At 47.4% G+C, this 18,858-nt stretch overlaps 1 protein-coding gene across 1 annotated transcript in view; it reads left to right on the top strand.

Annotated features, from left to right (window-relative positions):
* LOC143956606 (NACHT, LRR and PYD domains-containing protein 12-like) overlaps window positions 1-18,858 on the top strand; it is a 198,475-nt gene that overhangs the window by 91,009 nt on the left and 88,608 nt on the right. The window contains exon 12 of the mRNA XM_077466819.1: window positions 7,606-9,024. Within this exon, the coding sequence (XP_077322945.1) occupies window positions 7,606-7,684 (79 nt within the window). The 3' untranslated portion in view covers window positions 7,685-9,024. The remainder of the gene's footprint in view (window positions 1-7,605; window positions 9,025-18,858) is intronic.

Raw genomic sequence — 18,858 nt, forward strand, 5'->3', positions numbered from 1 at the left:
GGACCAGATCGTTCCTCTGACACTCCTCGTGTGAATGGATGATCCGAATCACCTTTGGGGCGGGAAGGTGAAAACTGACCCACACCTTCGGGTGTTCCTTGAACACCGTCCGTTCCGGTCAATACGAAAATTTCAAGTTGGCGTGTCACCGAATGGAAAAAAAAGGGAAAAAACGCCCAATCGTGTGATAAAGTCTAAGACACGTGAACTTTATTTTACAACCAGAAAGACGTTGGAAGCTACAAATGACTCGATCGAGTCGCATAAAATTGAACGAAGAAAAATGCTAGCAAAAGTATAAAAATAGATAAAATCAAGCAGATAAAATAGCACGAGATGTAGACGTATCTACCCGACGATCGTTTCGTCACAAATTGACGTCATCAGGGGTACGCCCACACCCTCGTGCTGAAGCTTTAAATGGCCTATGGGTGAGGTAGGGAGCCCTGCCATAGGTGCAGACCAAACCGTCCGTACAAAATCAGTTTAACCCTCAAATGACCAGTCCCTTCGGATTGGTTACCACATAATAGAAAGACAAAAACGGTCAACGACCAGTTTGTTAAATGAAAATGGAGTTCCATCATAACATAATGATTAAACTCATATATAAAAAAAATAATAATAACTGAAAAAATACAGACAATAAATCCAGTGGAAAATCCCCCCTTCTGTTTAACAAATGGCCACAAGCATTGATGATGGCTATCTGACTACATGTATGTCACAGAAATGTGTGGCTTAGTTCAAAAAAAATTTATAATAATGCATACGTGTAGGTTAACATCCACAGTAAAAGAAATGACCGTGATATTATGATGGGGGCCTATACAGCATTGACTACCCACCATCACCCATAGTCCAGTCACAAAAACTTCATGGATGAAACATATATAGCGGGTTTAGAAGGAACATTACATTAATTCTATTCTCATAAAAAGTATATAGGTTACATAACAAAAAAGTTATATAAGTTACATAGCAAAAATTGCTAGGAATATAGACAATAGAGATAAAATTAGTCATCACAGTGTATAAAACCCAAACTAAATACAAAATCAGTGCAGTAAAAGGGGGAGGAGGAATGTTAAATTAACCGTTGTTGATAAAACAATTGATGTCCCATTCGATGTTAAGTCCCCCAGGGACATGTGTCCCTAATTTATGAATCCAATTTGTTTCTGCCCTGGAGATAGTGCGCTTGGCGTTACTGCCGCGCCAGTGAGGGGTGTATTTTTCTAAAGCCAAAAAGGTGGTACCTCTTGGGTCACGTTTGTGTTTTAGATCGTAATGTTTACTGACATTATGTTTGTCAAATCCTTTACAAATGTTAGTAATATGCTCCCCCAGGCGCACATGTAGCATGCGTACTGTGCGTCCCACATACTCCAAACCACAGGGACATCTAAGTAAGTACACAACGCACTTAGTGGTGCAAGTAATAAATGCTCGTATGGGGTAGGTGAGTCCATTGCTAGCCGAGGTGAACTCAGTGAATCTCCTACCTCGTAGAGCATTTAGCTTGCAAGCTCTACATTTCCCACAGGGGAAAAAGCCCTTCAAATCCCCCAAAAATGTGGGTCTAATCGGGGGGTCAGGTACATTTGGAGCAATCATGTTTCGCAAGCTGGTTGCACCCCTGAAAATCACATTTGGTCTATCGGGAAGCTCGGGGCCCAAGATTCGATCATTTTTAATAACCGACCAATGTTTCTGTAGGATTCTTTTTACAGCCCAATGTTGGCTCGAAAAAGTCGTGATTAAGGAAACCCCATAGTTGTCCATGTTGTCAGTCCTGGGTGGTCTCTCAGCTAGCAATTTTGGCGATCCCTACTATTGACCTCCATTATGGTGGAATCAAGAGATTCACTGTTGTAACCCTTAGCTAAGAATCTCTCTTTTAGGATTAATGCCTCCTTGAGAAAATCCTCATTGAAAGTACAATTGCGTTTCAAACGAAGAAACTGGCCCTTAGGGACCGCTGAGAGCGATGACTTATGATGGCAGGAGTCAAGTGGAATATAGCTATTCCTGTCAGTTTTCTTAAAAAACGTTGTGGTGATTATGTTATTATCCCTGATGGGCATATCAGCTTGGGAAGCACTCCATGTATCCAGGGGATTAAGGTCAACACCTAATCCAGCGAATGGCTCGCCAACCTTAACCACTTTCAGACCGGACCATTTTGCTGGTCAATGACCAGAGGTCTTTTTACAATTTGGCACTGCGCTGCTTTAACTGGTAATTGCGCGGTCATGCAATGTTGTACCCAAACAAAATTTGCGTCCTTTTCTTCCCACAAATAGAGCTTTCTTTTGATGGTATTTTATTGCCTCTGCGATTTTTATTTTTTGCGATATAAACGTAAAAAGACCGCAAATTTTGAAAAAAAAATGATATTTTCTACTTTTTGTTATTAGAAAAATCCAATAAACTCAATTTTAGTCATACATTTAGGCCAAAATGTATTCAGCCACATGTCTTTGGTAAAAAAAAAAGTCAATAATTGTATATTTATTGGTTTGCGCAAAAGTTGTCACATCTACAAACTAAGGTACGTTTTCTGGAATTTACGCAGCTTTTAGTTTACGACTGCCTATCTCATTTCTTGAGGTGCTAAAATGGCAGGGCAGTACAAAACCCCCCCAAATGACCCCATTTTGAAAAGTAGACCCCCTAAGGAAATTGATAAGTGGCATGTTGAGCCCATTGAATATTTTTTTTTTTTGCCTCAAGCGATTGAATAATGACAAAAAAAATTTTTATTTTTTTTTTTACACAAAGTTGTCACTAAATGATATATTGCTCACACATGCTATGGGTATATGTGAAATGACACCCCAAAATAAATTCTGCTGCTTCTCCTGAGTACGGGGATACCACATATGTGGGACTTTTTGGGAGCCTAGCCGCGTACGGGGCCCCGAAAGCCAAGCACCACCTTCAGGCTTTCTAAGGGCGTAAATTTTTGAGTTCACTTCTCACTACCTATTACAGTTTTGAAGGCCATAAAATGCCAAGATGGCACAAAACCCCCACAAATTACCCCATTTTAGAAAGTAGACACCCCAAGCTATTTGCTGAGAGGCATGTTGAGTCCATGGAATCTTTTATATTTTGCCACAAGTTGCGTGAAAATTACAAACTTTTTTTTTTTTTTTTTTTTTCACAAAGTTGTCACTAAATGATATATTGCTCACGCATGCCATGGGCATATGTGAAATGACACCCCAAAATAAATTCTGCTGCTTCTCCTGAGTACGGGGATACCACATATGTGGGATTTTTTGGGAGCCTAGCCGCGTACGGGGCCCCGAAAGCCAAGCACCGCCTTCAGGCTTTCTAAGGGTGTAAATTTTTGAGTTCACTTCTCACTACCTATTACAGTTTTGAAGGCCATAAAATGCCAAGATGGCACAAAACCCCCACAAATGACCCCATTTTAGAAAGTAGACACCCCAAGCTATTTGCTGAGAGGCATGTTGAGTCCATGGAATATTTTATATTTTGCCACAAGTTGCGGGAAAATTACAAACTTTTTTTTTTTTTTTTTCACAAAGTTGTCACTAAATGATATATTGCTCACGCATGCCATGGGCATATGTGAAATGACACCCCAAAATAAATTCTGCTGCTTCTCCTGAGTACGGGGATACCACATATGTGGGACTTTTTGGGAGCCTAGCCGCGTACGAGGCCCCGAAAACCAAGCACCGCCTTCAGGCTTTCTAAGGGCGTTACAGTTTTGAAGGCCATAAAATGCCAAGATGGCACAAACCCCCCCCCAAATGACCCCATTTTGGAAAGTAGACACCCCTAAATTTAGGGGTACACTAGTGAGACTAGATAATAAATGGCGGGTGCCCTGAAACTATAAAAAAATAACTAACCAACCAGCGTCACCTGTAACAGTTATATGGTGATCACTGGTGAAAGGGTTAACTAGGGGGCAATCAGGGGGCTTTATGCGGTAGTATATGGGGGTCCCTGGCGCTATAAAAAGCTGCGGCGAACCTAAATACCTACCTGCCTAACTAGCGTCACCTGTGACACTAATACAGCGATCAGAAAAATGATCGCTTATTAGGCTGGGTTCACACTGGAGCGATGCGGGAACGCCACGAATCCGCGGCGGGTTCCCGCATCGCATGCCTCCTGGCGGCAGTTCACACTGCCCTATGCGAACTGCTGGGAGTGTCAGTGAAATGTTAATGACACCCCCAGATCAGTTCGCATATCGCAGTGCGATCTGCAAACTCGGAACGCATGGTGTGAACACCCATGCGATCCGATTCTGCTGCGGGCCAAAAAAAGGGTCCCGTGCGAATTTGCGGTGGGTGCGGCGGGTGCGATGCGAATTCAGCCATAATATCTGTATGGCTGAACTCGAATCGCACAGAGATCGGATGTGATTTGCACTGCAGTGCGGTGCGAATCACATTCGTTCTCATAAACCGCTGCAATGTGAACCCAGCCTTAGTGACACTGGCGACGGGGGGTGATCACAGGGTTAAACCTTTATTGGGGGGGTTAGGGGGGTACATTAGAACTAAAGGGGGCTAACCCTAACTGCCCTAACAGTTATTACAGTCACAAATGACACCAATGCAAAAAAAAAAAAAACAAAAAAAAAAAATGACATTGGTGTCACTGTGACTGGGGGGCAGGGGTAATTGGGGGGGTGATCGGGGGGGTGTGAGTGTGCCTGGCATGTTCTACTGTGTAGTGACGTGTTGGTGCAACTCACCGATCCTCTCTCCTCGGTGTCGGAACGAAAAATACCGACACGGAGGAGAGAATACAGGAGAGGAAGTGATGTCACGAAGGATTTCTATTCATCGGGAGCGATCGCGAGGGGGTGGCCATGAATGAATGGCCGCCCCCTCGTCCGGGATCGCTCCCGAACGAATACCGGCCGCCGCAGGCACCGGGCGGGGGCCCGATCGGGCCCCCGACCCGCAGGAAGGCAGGGACGTACATGTACGCCAATATGCCTGCCCGTGCCATTCTGTCGACGTACATCGTCGTGCGGCGGTCGGGAAGTGGTTAAGTAAGTCGAAGGACTCAGTCTAGCGGGCCCGTCTATGACAGGAGTTTGAGGGTGAACAAAGCTGCTATTTTTCTTTCCTTCTTTCCCAACAAGCAGAGATGAACAGGAGTGGGGGAGAGGGATGGGTGAAGAAGGGGGAAAGCAGGCATGAGTTTACCTGTTTTCTGCTACCGCTCCAATGTATTCACAGTACTCTGACAGTACTCCAACCCCTGAAGGACAGCGGTGGCTCAGTGGCTGGCATTGGCTGGCATCAACAGTCTCCCAGTGCATTTAGACAGCTTTAGCTGTTAGTACAGCCTGTGCATTGATCCCTGCCTCGGGTTTCGGTCCCTAAACATCCACCGGTCAAAGCTAGGAGCTCTCAGATAGCGTGCATGTTCCACCCCATTACCAGACCATGCCCACATGCCCCACTGTTTCATTTAACCACCTAAAAGGTAAGTTCACTTTTACAGAAAAATTACATGTCCCCCTCCTCACCCCCCAGTCCCACTGACCTGGACTGTGGCAGCCTACGGTTCTAAGTCTCTGTATATTTGCACCAGGAGCCCGGGGCTTAGAAATCCCTTGAGCTGAATGTCTAAAATGTCCCTCATCAGGAGGGACGTTTTGGAGCATTCTAATTGGTCAGCGCCATTACATTGGCCCGTCTTGTAAGCTATGGAGAAGACGCATGGCTGCAGAGAGGATTTCTAAGCTCCGGACCCCTGGCGCGGATATACCGGGGCTTAGAACCAGAGATTGCTGTGGTCCAAGTCAGTGGAGGGGGGAGGAGGGCGATGAGGGGGACCTGTGTAAGTTCACCTTACAGATTTTTCTGTAAAGTTGAACTAACACTTTAAGGACTGGGCCTACTTTTCAAACTTGGTGTTTACAAGTTATAAGCAGTTTTTTTTTTTTGCTAGAAAATTACTTGGAACCCCCAAACATTACATATATTTTTTTTTCAGACACCCTAGAAAATAAAAAGGTCGTTGCAATACTCTATGTCACACTGTATTTGCTCTGCAGTCTTTTTTCTTATTTATTTTACTTGTTTATTTTTTATTTTGAGAAAAAATGTGGGTCACTTTTAGGCTCGGTTCACACAGGGGGCGACCCGACTTGCCGCGCCGCGACCTGACAAGTCGCCCCCGTTCTGTACTACGGAACCATTCTAAGAGGAGCGACTCGAGTCGCTCCGACTTAGAAAAAAGGTTCCTGTACTACTTTTGGGCGACCTCGGGCGACTTGCATTGACTTCTATACAGAAGTCGTTTGCAAGTCGCCGCTGAGGTCGTGGCAGGTCGCGGTGCGGCAAGTCGGGTCGCCCCCTGTGTGAACCGAGCCTTATTCCTATTACGGTACAAGGAATGTAAACATCCCTTGTAATAGAAAGAAAGCATGGGAGGAACTCTTAAATGGGAGATCTGGAGTCAAAAAGACCTCAGATCTCGCATTTACACTAAAATGCAATAATAAAAAATAAATGTCATTTAAAAAAAATTCCCCTTTAAGAGAATAGGGCGGAATTCATGTTTGATATCACTTCCGCCCTCCATTGCTATGGAGCTGACATCTTTCCCTCACTCGGCATCCAGGCAGTGAGGGGAGGGGAACCGATTGGCTCCGGTAAGCGTCTGAGATGACCAGAGCTTGGCGGAAGGGGCAGGGCCCCTCTCCCACCCCCGATAAAACTAATCTTACGCTGAATCCGCAATTGAGACCACTTTTATCTTAAAGAGGACAGTCCACCATTTTTAAAAATACCAGGGTTATGGCAGCTAGCTGCTGCCATAACAACAGTATTTAATGTCAAAGTAGCGAGGTATAACGACGGCGTCTGGTGCTTAAGTAGGTAACCATGCTCCTGTAAGCCCCTCCCACTGTTAATGAAATTTAGTCACATCAACTGTTCATTGCAGCGAGTGTAGAGTGCCACATTCCTACCCTGCTTGGGGCACCCAATTGTGTCCAAGATCTTTTATAATCCTATAGTGTATACTACCAAATATAATTGCTGTGCGCTGCTAAAGTGTTTGGGGTGGGTTGAATTAAAGGTGGAAATCCTAATGACATAATGAAGTGCCGTTACCTTATTACTTGTGACTGTCAGGATGTATGAGGCTTTGTTTCCTTTATTCACCACTCTCTGAAGAAGATACCACTCAACTGGATGGTAAAGGGGGCCTATGCATCGTTTAGGAGCGCCATTGATATTCATTCATAATTGCACATAAGGCATGATCACAATGCAATTAGTTGGAGGAAACCTTTAGATGTTTATATAATTTATTGCTTTAGGTTGAACATGTTTATTATATTTACTTTGATTCTGACTATATGATTGACAATGTGTCTGAGTGATAGGGGGATATAGTGTGTAGTTCATGGACAACATTGTCTGTTCATAATGAGGGGGGGAGGGGCGGCCTAAACTGGATTCATTTATATATACATAATTTTTTGTACATCAATAAAGATATTTAGATTTATGTTCTGATGGGAGAAGATCTCTATGAGGTGAGAGCGTTCTTCTGAGATCTGATGACTATTTGTATTATATCTTCTAGCATCAAGTACAACAATTTGTCAGAGGAAGCAAAAAGAGATCTAAAAAATCTCCGGCCGGGACTGAAGATTTACTCATGATAACCCCGGAGAAGAGTCCTTCCCACATCGGTGAATGGAGTCAGGACATTGCTCTGGATGATGAGGAGAAGGAGATTTAGAAATGACAAATCCAATCCAAGAGGAGAACGATCCTCCGCAGATGAACTAATACACAATATACAAGGACAGGATGGAGAGGGATTTTATTATAAAGGAATTAAAGACAATCTCCATTAAAAATAAACATTTCACATACAAAATAACTCGAAGAACACAACCGGACTGATGATCGTTTCCGATTGTTACCCCCGGTCTTCATCTTACACATCTCTTACTAAACCTCTATAGCTGCTGAAATCCTTTTGTTTCTGGCTAGATTCTCGTACCAATGTTTTGTCAGCAATCCCGTTTTTTTTACAAGGGAAGAGAAATCCGAGTTTTCCATGGAAATACCAGAACAAGATTCAGTCCCCTTCTCATAGTGCCTGCATGATGCTGAGCACACTGTGGGCAGGGCCGTCTTTAAGGCAGGGCAAAAGGGTCAGCTGCCCTGGGCCCTGTCATTGTTGTGGGGCCCATAGCAGCTGCCTCATACTTGCCAACTATCCCAGTTTAAATGCCCTTGTCCCTTGAAGTTTTAGTCCTGTGCCGTGTCCCAATATATCAGTGTGAATTGCTGCTACTAATGCTGCCCAGCTCTGCTCTATTGTTGTGTACAGATGACTCACCTGCAGACCCAGTGTTTTCATGTAAATAACCAGAATTCATATGTAAATAATTGCGGCTGGCAGCATAGATATGTAAATAAAGGCTGCATTCATATGTAAATAATGCTCCCCTGCAGTGATGAGATGATGTGCTGTAACCTCTAGCAACTAATCAGTGAGCCGTAATGTGTGCTGTAACCTCTAGCAACCAGTCAGTAAGCAGTATTGATATGCTGTAACCTCTGGCAACCAATCACAATTTCTGCCTGATCTGATACAGTAAACTGATTTTAAGTATAGCTGCTATTTATTGTTTGTCTCAGAGCAGGTGGAGAGTGAAATTACATGGGGGGGGGGGGCCAAGAAAATTTTTGCCCAGGGTCCAACCAATATTAAAGATGGCCCTGACTGTGGGCCAACCGGCCTCCCGCACTGACTCCTCTCTGAATGTTCCTGTCTGTCGTGGCAGTTTGTATTACAGACATTTATTCAGTCGTACTTGTTATTGTGATTGGCTAATAGTCTATTAAACTATCTGGTTGCAGCTGATTTGGGGTGTAACAAATTACATAGTTAACTAAACCCAGTGACGAGCACTCTGTCTGCTGGCACTTCGATTTTCCAGCTCTTGGGACCACAATCTGTGTGTATGGTGAGGCCGAGTGTCATCACGTATCATGGACAGTGTGGTTTTAGTTTGGCCATTCAGGGCCACTGTTAAGCCCCATACACACTATCAGTTTTTCTTTTAGGTTTACCAAAACCATGTAGTGGAAGGGCCTGACTGTTTGCATACAAATTGAAACTCCTAAGGCTTGACCTCATATTATTTTGTTTTGGTAAATCCGAAGGAAAAATTCACCAGAAAACTGACCGTGTGTATGGGGCTTTAGAAATCACGGGGCCCCATACAGCCTATGCCCCTCAAGAATATCAAAAGAGAATTTTTACTTAAAATACACTAAAGTCATTATTAGAGCACACAAACATAATAAATACATAATTCATGCTGAGTTTTGAATAAAGCTCTGTGTGTGGAGGAGATATCAGGGCTCATTCACGTTGGTTCTGTGATTTGTACAGTGTGAACTTGTGTTTTTTTTTTTGTTATGTGGCTGGAGCTGTGTGCAGGCAACTAGACATCTGTAATTCGTTTAGTTCCTAAGTTGTTTTGAACGAATTTCGACAAATTCATAAATTTGGAAATATCTGAATTAATGAAAACTTGTTTTAATGAATGCCATATCTAAATGAATGGAACATAATGAATTAATAATAATACCTAACAATAATAATAATAAACTTTTTATTATTATTATTAATTAGTTCTGTTCCATTTGTTTAGATAAGAACATTTGTTATTTCGGATAATTCATAACTTCAGATAGATTCGTATTCGCTACGTTCACTAGCAGCCAAATTTGAAAGGAAATTCCAATAACTATAATTTAATAGTTATTTTTAGTTAGTTATTATTTTGGATTTTAGAATTTCCGAATTTTCGAATTTCCAGATTTTGGTTTTTGGAATTCACAAATTTTCGAATTTATGAATTTCCATCAGAATGAATGACCTGAAAAAAAAAAAAAAAAAAAAAATGAATGAAACCAAAATGAAAACAAACAAATTTTTCGGCAGTGCACATGTCTACAGGCAACCTTTGCTACTCTATTGCCGCGTACACACGATCAAACAAGCGGGTGGAAAAGTCCGGCAAACTCAAGTCCGCCAAACAATCCCCCCGTGTGTAGCCTCCGCCCTCCGGCATACTTTTTTGACCTGAAAGTACGGCGGACTTAGAATGTAGTTTTACACTCCAATCTTCCCGCCGGACTCACATTTCGGCGGACAATCCGGCCGTGTGTATGCCAGTCCGCCGTACTTTTGAAATGAACGGACTTTTCCCGCCCGCAGAAGTCCGCTAATTTCGAGCGGGTCTCCAGGTAGGCGGGGCCCGTGAAGGAGATGCCACGGGCCCCGCCGCCTGGTATGGACTTAAAGGGGAACCCCAACGTCGAAAAAAATCGGCATGGGGGTCCCGCCAAAGTCCACAACAGACCCTTGTTCGAGCACGCTACCCGGCCGGCCAGGAAAGGAGGGGCGAGCGAGCGCCCCCCCCCCCCCCCCTCCTGAGCCGTACCAGGCTGCGTGCCCTCAACATGGAGGGTGCCTTGGGGAAGGGGGGACCGCGCGGCCCCCCCACCCCAAAGCACCTTGTCCCCATGTTGATGAGGACAAGGGCCTCTTCCCGACAACCCTGGCCATGGTTGTCGGGGTCTGCGGGCGGGGGGCTTATTGGAATCCGGGAGCCCCCTTTAATAAGGGGGCCCCCGGATACCGGCCCCCCACCCTATGTGAATGAGTATGGGGTACAATGTACCCCTACCCATTCACCTGTAAAATAAAGTACAAAAAAAACCACAACACACAAGATAAAATAATTTATTGCACAGCTCCGGGGGTCTTCCGTCTTCGGGGGTCTTCTCGCCGGACTCCTCCACTATCTTCTTGTAGCTCTTTTACAAGCGGAGGAGCCCGGTATTCTTCTTCGTCGCCACGGCCTCTTCTTCCGACTTCGGGGGTCTTGTCCCCCTCTTCGGTTCTTCTGCCGGGCCACCGCGCCTTCTTATAGCTCTTTTACAGGCGGTGGCCCCGTCTTCTGTCGCCGCCGCCTTCCGTTTTTCTTCTTCTCCTTCTTCTCCTGGAGATGTTGACTCGACGTTCTCTCCAGCCGCAATGCCAGGGACGCGCTGCGCTGCGACTTATATAGGGACAAGGGGCGGTGTCACATGGGTTGATGTCACATGGGTTGGTCACATGGGTTGATGTCACATGGCGACAGTCCCAGCATCCTCCGGGACTGTGACATCGTAAGGGGGCGGGGTCACCATGTGACACCAACCCATGTGACATCAACCCATGTGACACCGCCCCTTGTCCCTATATAAGTTGCAGCGCAGCACGTCTCTGGCATTGCGGCCGGAGAAAATGTCGAGTCAACTTCTCCAGGAGAAGAATTAGAAGAAGAAGAACGGAAGGCGGCGGCGAAGAAGACCGGGCCACCGCCTGTAAAAGAGCTATAAGAAGGCGCGGTGGCCCGACAGAAGAACCGAAGAGGGGGACAAGACCCCCGCAGTCGGAAGAAGAGGCCGCGGGGACGAAGAAGAATGCCGGGCTCCTCCGCTAGTAAAAGAGCTACAAGAAAATAGCGGAGGAATCCGGCGAGAAGACCCCCAAAGACGGAAGACCCCCGGAGCTGTGCAATAAATAATTTTATCTTGTGTGTTGTGTTTTTTTTGTACTTTATTTTACAGGTGAATGGGTAGGGGTACATTGCACCCCATACTCATTCACATAGGGTGGGGGGCTGGTATCCGGGGGGCCCCCTTATTAAAGGAGGCTCCCAGATTCCGATAAGCCCCCGCCCGCAGACCCCGACAACCAACGGCCAGGGTTGTCGGGAAGAGGCCCTTGTCCTCATCAACATGGGGACAAGGTGCTTTGGGGTGGGGGGGCCGCGCGGTCCCCCCTTCCCCAAGGCACCTCCCATGTTGAGGGCACGGCCTGGTACGGCTCAGGAGAGGGGGCGCTCGCTCGCCCCTCCTTTCCTGGCCGGCCGGGTAGCGTGCTCGGACAAGGGTCTGTTGTGGACTTTGGGGGGACCCCACGCCGATTTTTTTCGGCGTTGGGGTTCCCCTTTAAGTCCATACCAGGCGGCGGGGCCAGCAACGTCTCCTTTGCGGGCCCCGCCTACCTGGAGACGCGCTCGAAATGAGCGGACTTTCCTCCGCGTGTATGGGCGAGTCCGTTCATTTCAAAAGTAGGGCGGATAGTACGGCGGACTTAGTACGCCGTATTAGTCCGCTGAAAAAGTGCCGTGTGTGGGCAAGTAGCCCGTTCGGAAAGTCCGACGGACAGTCTGGCGGGAAGTCCGCCAGACTAAGTACGTCGGACAGACGGCTATGTGTGTACGCGGCTTATGAGGATGCAGCAGCTGTACGAACACAGCCGCAGGTCCCAATCTGACAGGCGTTTGGATGTAGGTGTACGGCCCTGAACAGACAGTGTGCATTCAGGGCCACTCGCCTGCACACCTATCAAATTAACAGCTGCGGCTGTGTTCATACAGCTGCTACATCCTCATATAGTAACAGGCAGCTCCAAATGCACAAACACACAGCTCAGTCACCGGAGAACCCGTGTGAATGAGCCCTTTATTTTTTTATTTATTGACACTTTATTTAAAATAATTTTTTCCAATTTTTTAATTATTTTTTTTAATATTTTTTCCAATTTGTATTTTTTTTTGGGGGGGTGTAGCACTCAACCCCAACCTGTTTTTTTCTGAGCTTACCGATTATCTCACCCAGCTCGTAACTCGTCGGTCTTGTCTAGGGGTTCCCAAGGTTGATGGCCCAGTAACTGCAGAGACCGACACTTGAGTTCCTTTTTAGGATTTTTATTTGCATAAAACAGTTGAACAAAACTCAGCCTCTCGGTTGGGAAAAGAGGGTATCAGGATGAAGTAGCTCAGGTACTTTGGAACTGCTGACTTCAATAAAAGTCTCTCTTTAGATAATCCAGGGAATAGCCACTCGCAACTGGATTCTTTAACTGTTGGATAAATCCTTGATTTTAGCTTAGCAAAGTCTTTGCCAAACTTGGTTATAAAACTTTAGATGCTCATAGAAACTTAGTTGCAAACAGAAGGATAGAAGTAGGAGCTTTCTTACTGTACCAGTATCTTGCAGCCGGTCTGGCGATACTGTAAGAAATGTGGATTCAATTAATGTCCATGGCAGCTCAGCTTCCAGGCTCTTACCAGGCAGCCAGCCACTAGTGATGGACGAACTTCCGACGGGACGTTTCGCGAACGCGAACCGCGAACGCGGCCGATAGTTCGCGAACCGGAAAGTTCGCGGCGGGCCCAATTGACTTCAATGGGAGGCGAACTTCGCAAACCTATAGGTCAAATTTGCAGCCACAAAATAATTATTAGCTGGGCAAACATAGTCCCACCACATGGCCAATGACATAACACATGTATGAGGTGAATCTGGGATCGACAACTACAAGCATTCTTTTTTTATATGGGAAATTGTTCTGACAATTCAGGACTGTGGAGCGCATGAAGGCAATGGAGGAGAGGGAAGGTCAGGGACCAGGGTAGGCAAAGAAGAGGGTGCAGGAGATGATCACCAGCAGCGTGACATACAGCAATGACACCTGCACCGTGATAGAGTCATCTGACAGCAACACCGTGATAGAGAGCACTGACATCAGCAGCGTGACATAAATCACTCACACCAGCACCATGATATACAGCACTGACAGCAGCACCGTGATAGAGAGCACTGACATCAGAAGCGTGACATACAGCACTGACATCAGCACCGTGATATACAGCACTGACAGCAGCACCGTGATAGAGAGCACTGACATCAGAAGCGTGGCATACAGCACTGACATCAGCACCGTGATATACAGCACTGACAGCAGCACCATGATAGAGAGCACTGACATCAGCAGCGTGACATTAAGCACTCACACCAGCACCGTGATATACAGCACCGACAGCAGCACCGTGATAGAGAGCACTGGCATCAGCAGCGTGACATTAAGCACTCACACCAGCACCGTGATATACAGCACTGACAGCAGCACCGTAAGCAGCCCCAGGAGGAAGTCAGCACAGCACAGGGATGGTGTGATCCCCTCATAATAAGAACCCCCAGGAGTAAGTCAGCACAGCACAGGGATGGTGTGATCCCCTCATAATAAGCAGGCCCAGGAGAAAATCAGCACAGCACAGGGATGGTGTGATCCCCTCATAATAAGCAGGCCCAGGAGAAAATCAGCACAGCACAGAGATGGTGTGATCCACTCATAATAAGCAGGCCCAGGAGAAAATCAGCACAGCACAGGGATGGTGTGATCCCCTCATAATAAGAACCCCCAGGAGTAAGTCAGCACAGCACAGGGATGGTGTGATCCCCTCATAATAAGAACCCCCAGGAGTAAGTCAGCACAGCACAGGGATGGTGTGATCCCCTCATAATAAGCAGGCCCAGGAGAAAATCAGCACAGCACAGGGATGGTGTGATCCCCTCATAATAAGAACCCCCAGGAGAAAATCAGCACAGCACAGGGATGGTGTGATCCCCTCATAATAAGCAGGCCCAGGAGAAAATCAGCACAGCCAGGGATGGTGTGATCCCCTCATAATAAGAACCCCCAGGAGTAAGTCAGCACAGCACAGGGATGGTGTGATCCCCTCATAATAAGCAGGCCCAGGAGAAAATCAGCACAGCACAGGGATGGTGTGATCCCCTCATAATAAGAACCCCCAGGAGGAAGTCAGCACAGCACAGGGATGGTGTGATCCTCTCATAATAAGAACCACCAGGAGTAAGTCAGCACAGCACAGGGATGGTGTGATCCCCTCATAATAAGCAGGCCCAGGAGAAAATCAGCACAGTACAGGGATGGTGTGATCCCCTCATAATAAGCAGGCCCAGGAGAAAATCAGCACAGCCAGGGATGGTGTGATCCCCTCATAATAAGCAGGCCCAGGAGAAAATCAGCACAGCACAGGGATGGTGTGATCCCCTCATAATAAGCAGGCCCAGGAGAAAATCAGCACAGCCAGGGATGGTGTGATCCCCTCATAATAAGAACCCCCAGGAGTAAGTCAGCACAGCACAGGGATGGTGTGATCCCCTCATAATAAGCAGGCCCAGGAGAAAATCAGCACAGCACAGGGATGGTGTGATCCCCTCATAATAAGAACCCCCAGGAGGAAGTCAGCACAGCACAAGGATGGTGTGACCCCCTCATAATAAGCAGGCCCAGGAGAAAATCAGCACAGCACAGGGATGGTGTGATCCCCTCATAATAGGCAGGCCCAGGAGAAAATCAGCATAGCACAGGGATGGTGTGATCCCCTCATAATAAGAACCCCCAGGAGTAAGTCAGCACAGCACAGGGATGGTGTGATCCCCTCATAATAAGCAGGCCCAGGAGAAAATCAGCACAGCCAGGGATGGTGTGATCCCCTCATAATAAGCAGGCCCAGGAGAAAATCAGCACAGCCAGGGATGGTGTGATCCCTTCATAATAAGAACCCCCAGGAGTAAGTCAGCACAGCACAGGGATGGTGTGATCCCCTCATAATAAGCAGGCCCAGGAGGAAACCAGCACAGCCAGGGATGGTGTGATCCCCTCATAATAAGAACCCCCAGGAGTAAGTCAGCACAGCACAGGGATGGTGTGATCCCCTCATAATAAGCAGGCCCAGGAGAAAATCAGCACAGCACAGGGATGGTGTGATCCCCTCATAATAAGAACCCCCAGGAGGAAGTCAGCACAGTACAGGGATGGTGTGATCCCCTCATAATAAGCAGGCCCAGGAGAAAATCAGCACAGCACAGGGATGGTGTGATCCCCTCATAATAAGCAGGCCCAGGAGAAAATCAGCACAGCACAGGGATGGTGTGATCCCCTCATAATAAGCAGGCCCAGGAGAAAATCAGCACAGCACAGGGATGGTGTGATCCCCTCATAATAAGAACCCCCAGGAGTAAGTCAGCACAGCACAGGGATGGTGTGATCACCTCATAATAAGCAGGCCCAGGAGAAAATCAGCACAGCCAGGGATGGTGTGATCCCCTCATAATAAGCAGGCCCAGGAGAAAATCAGCACAGCACAGGGATGGTGTGATCCCCTCAAAATAAGCAGGCCCAGGAGAAAATCAGCACAGCCAGGGATGGTGTGATCCCCTCATAATAAGAACCCCCAGGAGTAAGTCAGCACAGCACAGGGATGGTGTGATCCCCTCATAATAAGCAGGCCCAGGAGAAAATCAGCACAGCATAGGGATGGTGTGATCCCCTCATAATAAGAACCCCCAGGAGGAAGTCAGCACAGCACAAGGATGGTGTGACCCCCTCATAATAAGCAGGCCCAGGAGAAAATCAGCACAGCACAGGGATGGTGTGATCCCCTCATAATAGGCAGGCCCAGGAGAAAATCAGCATAGCACAGGGATGGTGTGATCCCCTCATAATAAGAACCCCCAGGAGTAAGTCAGCACAGCACAGGGATGGTGTGATCCCCTCATAATAAGCAGGCCCAGGAGAAAATCAGCACAGCCAGGGATGGTGTGATCCCCTCATAATAAGCAGGCCCAGGAGAAAATCAGCACAGCCAGGGATGGTGTGATCCCTTCATAATAAGAACCCCCAGGAGTAAGTCAGCACAGCACAGGGATGGTGTGATCCCCTCATAATAAGCAGGCCCAGGAGGAAACCAGCACAGCCAGGGATGGTGTGATCCCCTCATAATAAGAACCCCCAGGAGTAAGTCAGCACAGCACAGGGATGGTGTGATCCCCTCATAATAAGCAGGCCCAGGAGAAAATCAGCACAGCACAGGGATGGTGTGATCCCCTCATAATAAGAACCCCCAGGAGGAAGTCAGCACAGTACAGGGATGGTGTGATCCCCTCATAATAAGCAGGCCCAGGAGAAAATCAGCACAGCACAGGGATGGTGTGATCCCCTCATAATAAGCAGGCCCAGGAGAAAATCAGCACAGCACAGGGATGGTGTGATCCCCTCATAATAAGCAGGCCCAGGAGAAAATCAGCACAGCACAGGGATGGTGTGATCCCCTCATAATAAGAACCCCCAGGAGTAAGTCAGCACAGCACAGGGATGGTGTGATCCCCTCATAATAAGCAGGCCCAGGAGAAAATAGGCACAGCACAGGGATGGTGTGATCCCCTCATAATAAGAACCCCCAGGAGGAAGTCAGCACAGCACAAGGATGGTGTGACCCCCTCATAATAAGCAGGCCCAGGAGAAAATCAGCACAGCACAGGGATGGTGTGATCCCCTCATAATAAGCAGGCCCAGGAGAAAATCAGCATAGCACAGGGATGGTGTGATCCCCTCATAATAAGAACCCCCAGGAGTAAGTCAGCACAGCACAGGGATGGTGTGATCCCCTCATAATAAGCAGGCCCAGGAGAAAATCAGCACAGCCAGGGATGGTGTGATCCCCTCATAATAAGCAGGCCCAGGAGAAAATCAGCACAGCCAAGGATGGTGTGATCCCCTCATAATAAGAACCCCCAGGAGTAAGTCAGCACAGCACAGGGATGGTGTGATCCCCTCATAATAAGCAGGCCCAGGAGAAAATCAGCACAGCCAGGGATGGTGTGATCCCCTCATAATAAGAACCCCCAGGAGTAAGTCAGCACAGCACAGGGATGGTGTGATCCCCTCATAATAAGCAGGCCCAGGAGAAAATCAGCACAGCACAGGGATGGTGTGATCCCCTCATAATAAGAACCCCCAGGAGGAAGTCAGCACAGCACAGGGATGGTGTGATCCCCTCATAATAAGCAGGCCCAGGAGAAAATCAGCACAGGGATGGTGTGATCCCCTCATAATAAGCAGGCCCAGGAGAAAATCAGCACAGCACAGGGATGGTGTGATCCCCTCATAATAAGCAGGCCCAGGAGAAAATCAGCACAGCACAGGGATGGTGTGATCCCCTCATAATAAGCAGGCCCAGGAGAAAATCAGCACAGCACAGGGATGGTGTGATCCCCTCATAATAAGCAGGCCCAGGAGAAAATCAGCACAGCACAGGGATAGTGTGATCCCCTCATAATAAGAACCCCCAGGAGAAAATCAGCACAGCACAGGGATGGTGTGATCCCCTCATAATAAGCAGGCCCAGGAGAAAATCAGCACAGCCAGGGATGGTGTGATCCCCTCATAATAAGAACCCCCAGGAGTAAGTCAGCACAGCACAGGGATGGTGTGATCCCCTCATAATAAGCAGGCCCAGGAGAAAATCAGCACAGCACAGGGATGGTGTGATCCCCTTATAATAAGGACCCCCAGGAGGAAGTCAGCACAGCACAGGGATGGTGTGATCCCCTCATAATAAGAACCACCAGGAGTAAGTCAGCACAGCACAGGGATGGTGTGATGCCCTCATAATAAGCAGGCCCAGGAGAAAATCAGCACAGCACAGAGATGGTGTGATCCCCTCATAATAAGCAGGCCCAGGAGAAAATCAGCACAGCCAGGGATGGTGTGATCCCCTCATAATAAGAACCCCCAGGAGAAAATCAGCACAGCACAGGGATGGTGTGATCCCCTTCTAATAAGCAGGCCCAGGAGAAAATCAGCACAGCACAGGGATGGTGTGATCCCCTCATAATAAGAACCCCCAGGAGTAAGTCAGCACAGCACAGGGATGGTGTGATCCCCTCATAATAAGCAGGCCCAGGAGTAAATCATCACAGGACAGGGATGGTGTGATCCCCTCATAATAAGAACCCCCAGGAGGAAGTCAGCACAGCACAGGGATGGTGTGATTCCCTCATAAGCAGCCCCAGTAGAAATATGACACTGCTCAACCTCTTCAAAGAGGAGGGTAGGGGCATATAGTACGGTGTGCTTTTTTGGGACAAGGAAGTGAGCCAAATG

This window comes from Lithobates pipiens, unplaced genomic scaffold, assembly GCF_037356315.1.
Source record: "Lithobates pipiens isolate NorthernLeopardFrog02 unplaced genomic scaffold, aLitPip1_a1.2 Scaffold_37, whole genome shotgun sequence".
NCBI lineage: Eukaryota > Metazoa > Chordata > Amphibia > Anura > Ranidae > Lithobates > Lithobates pipiens.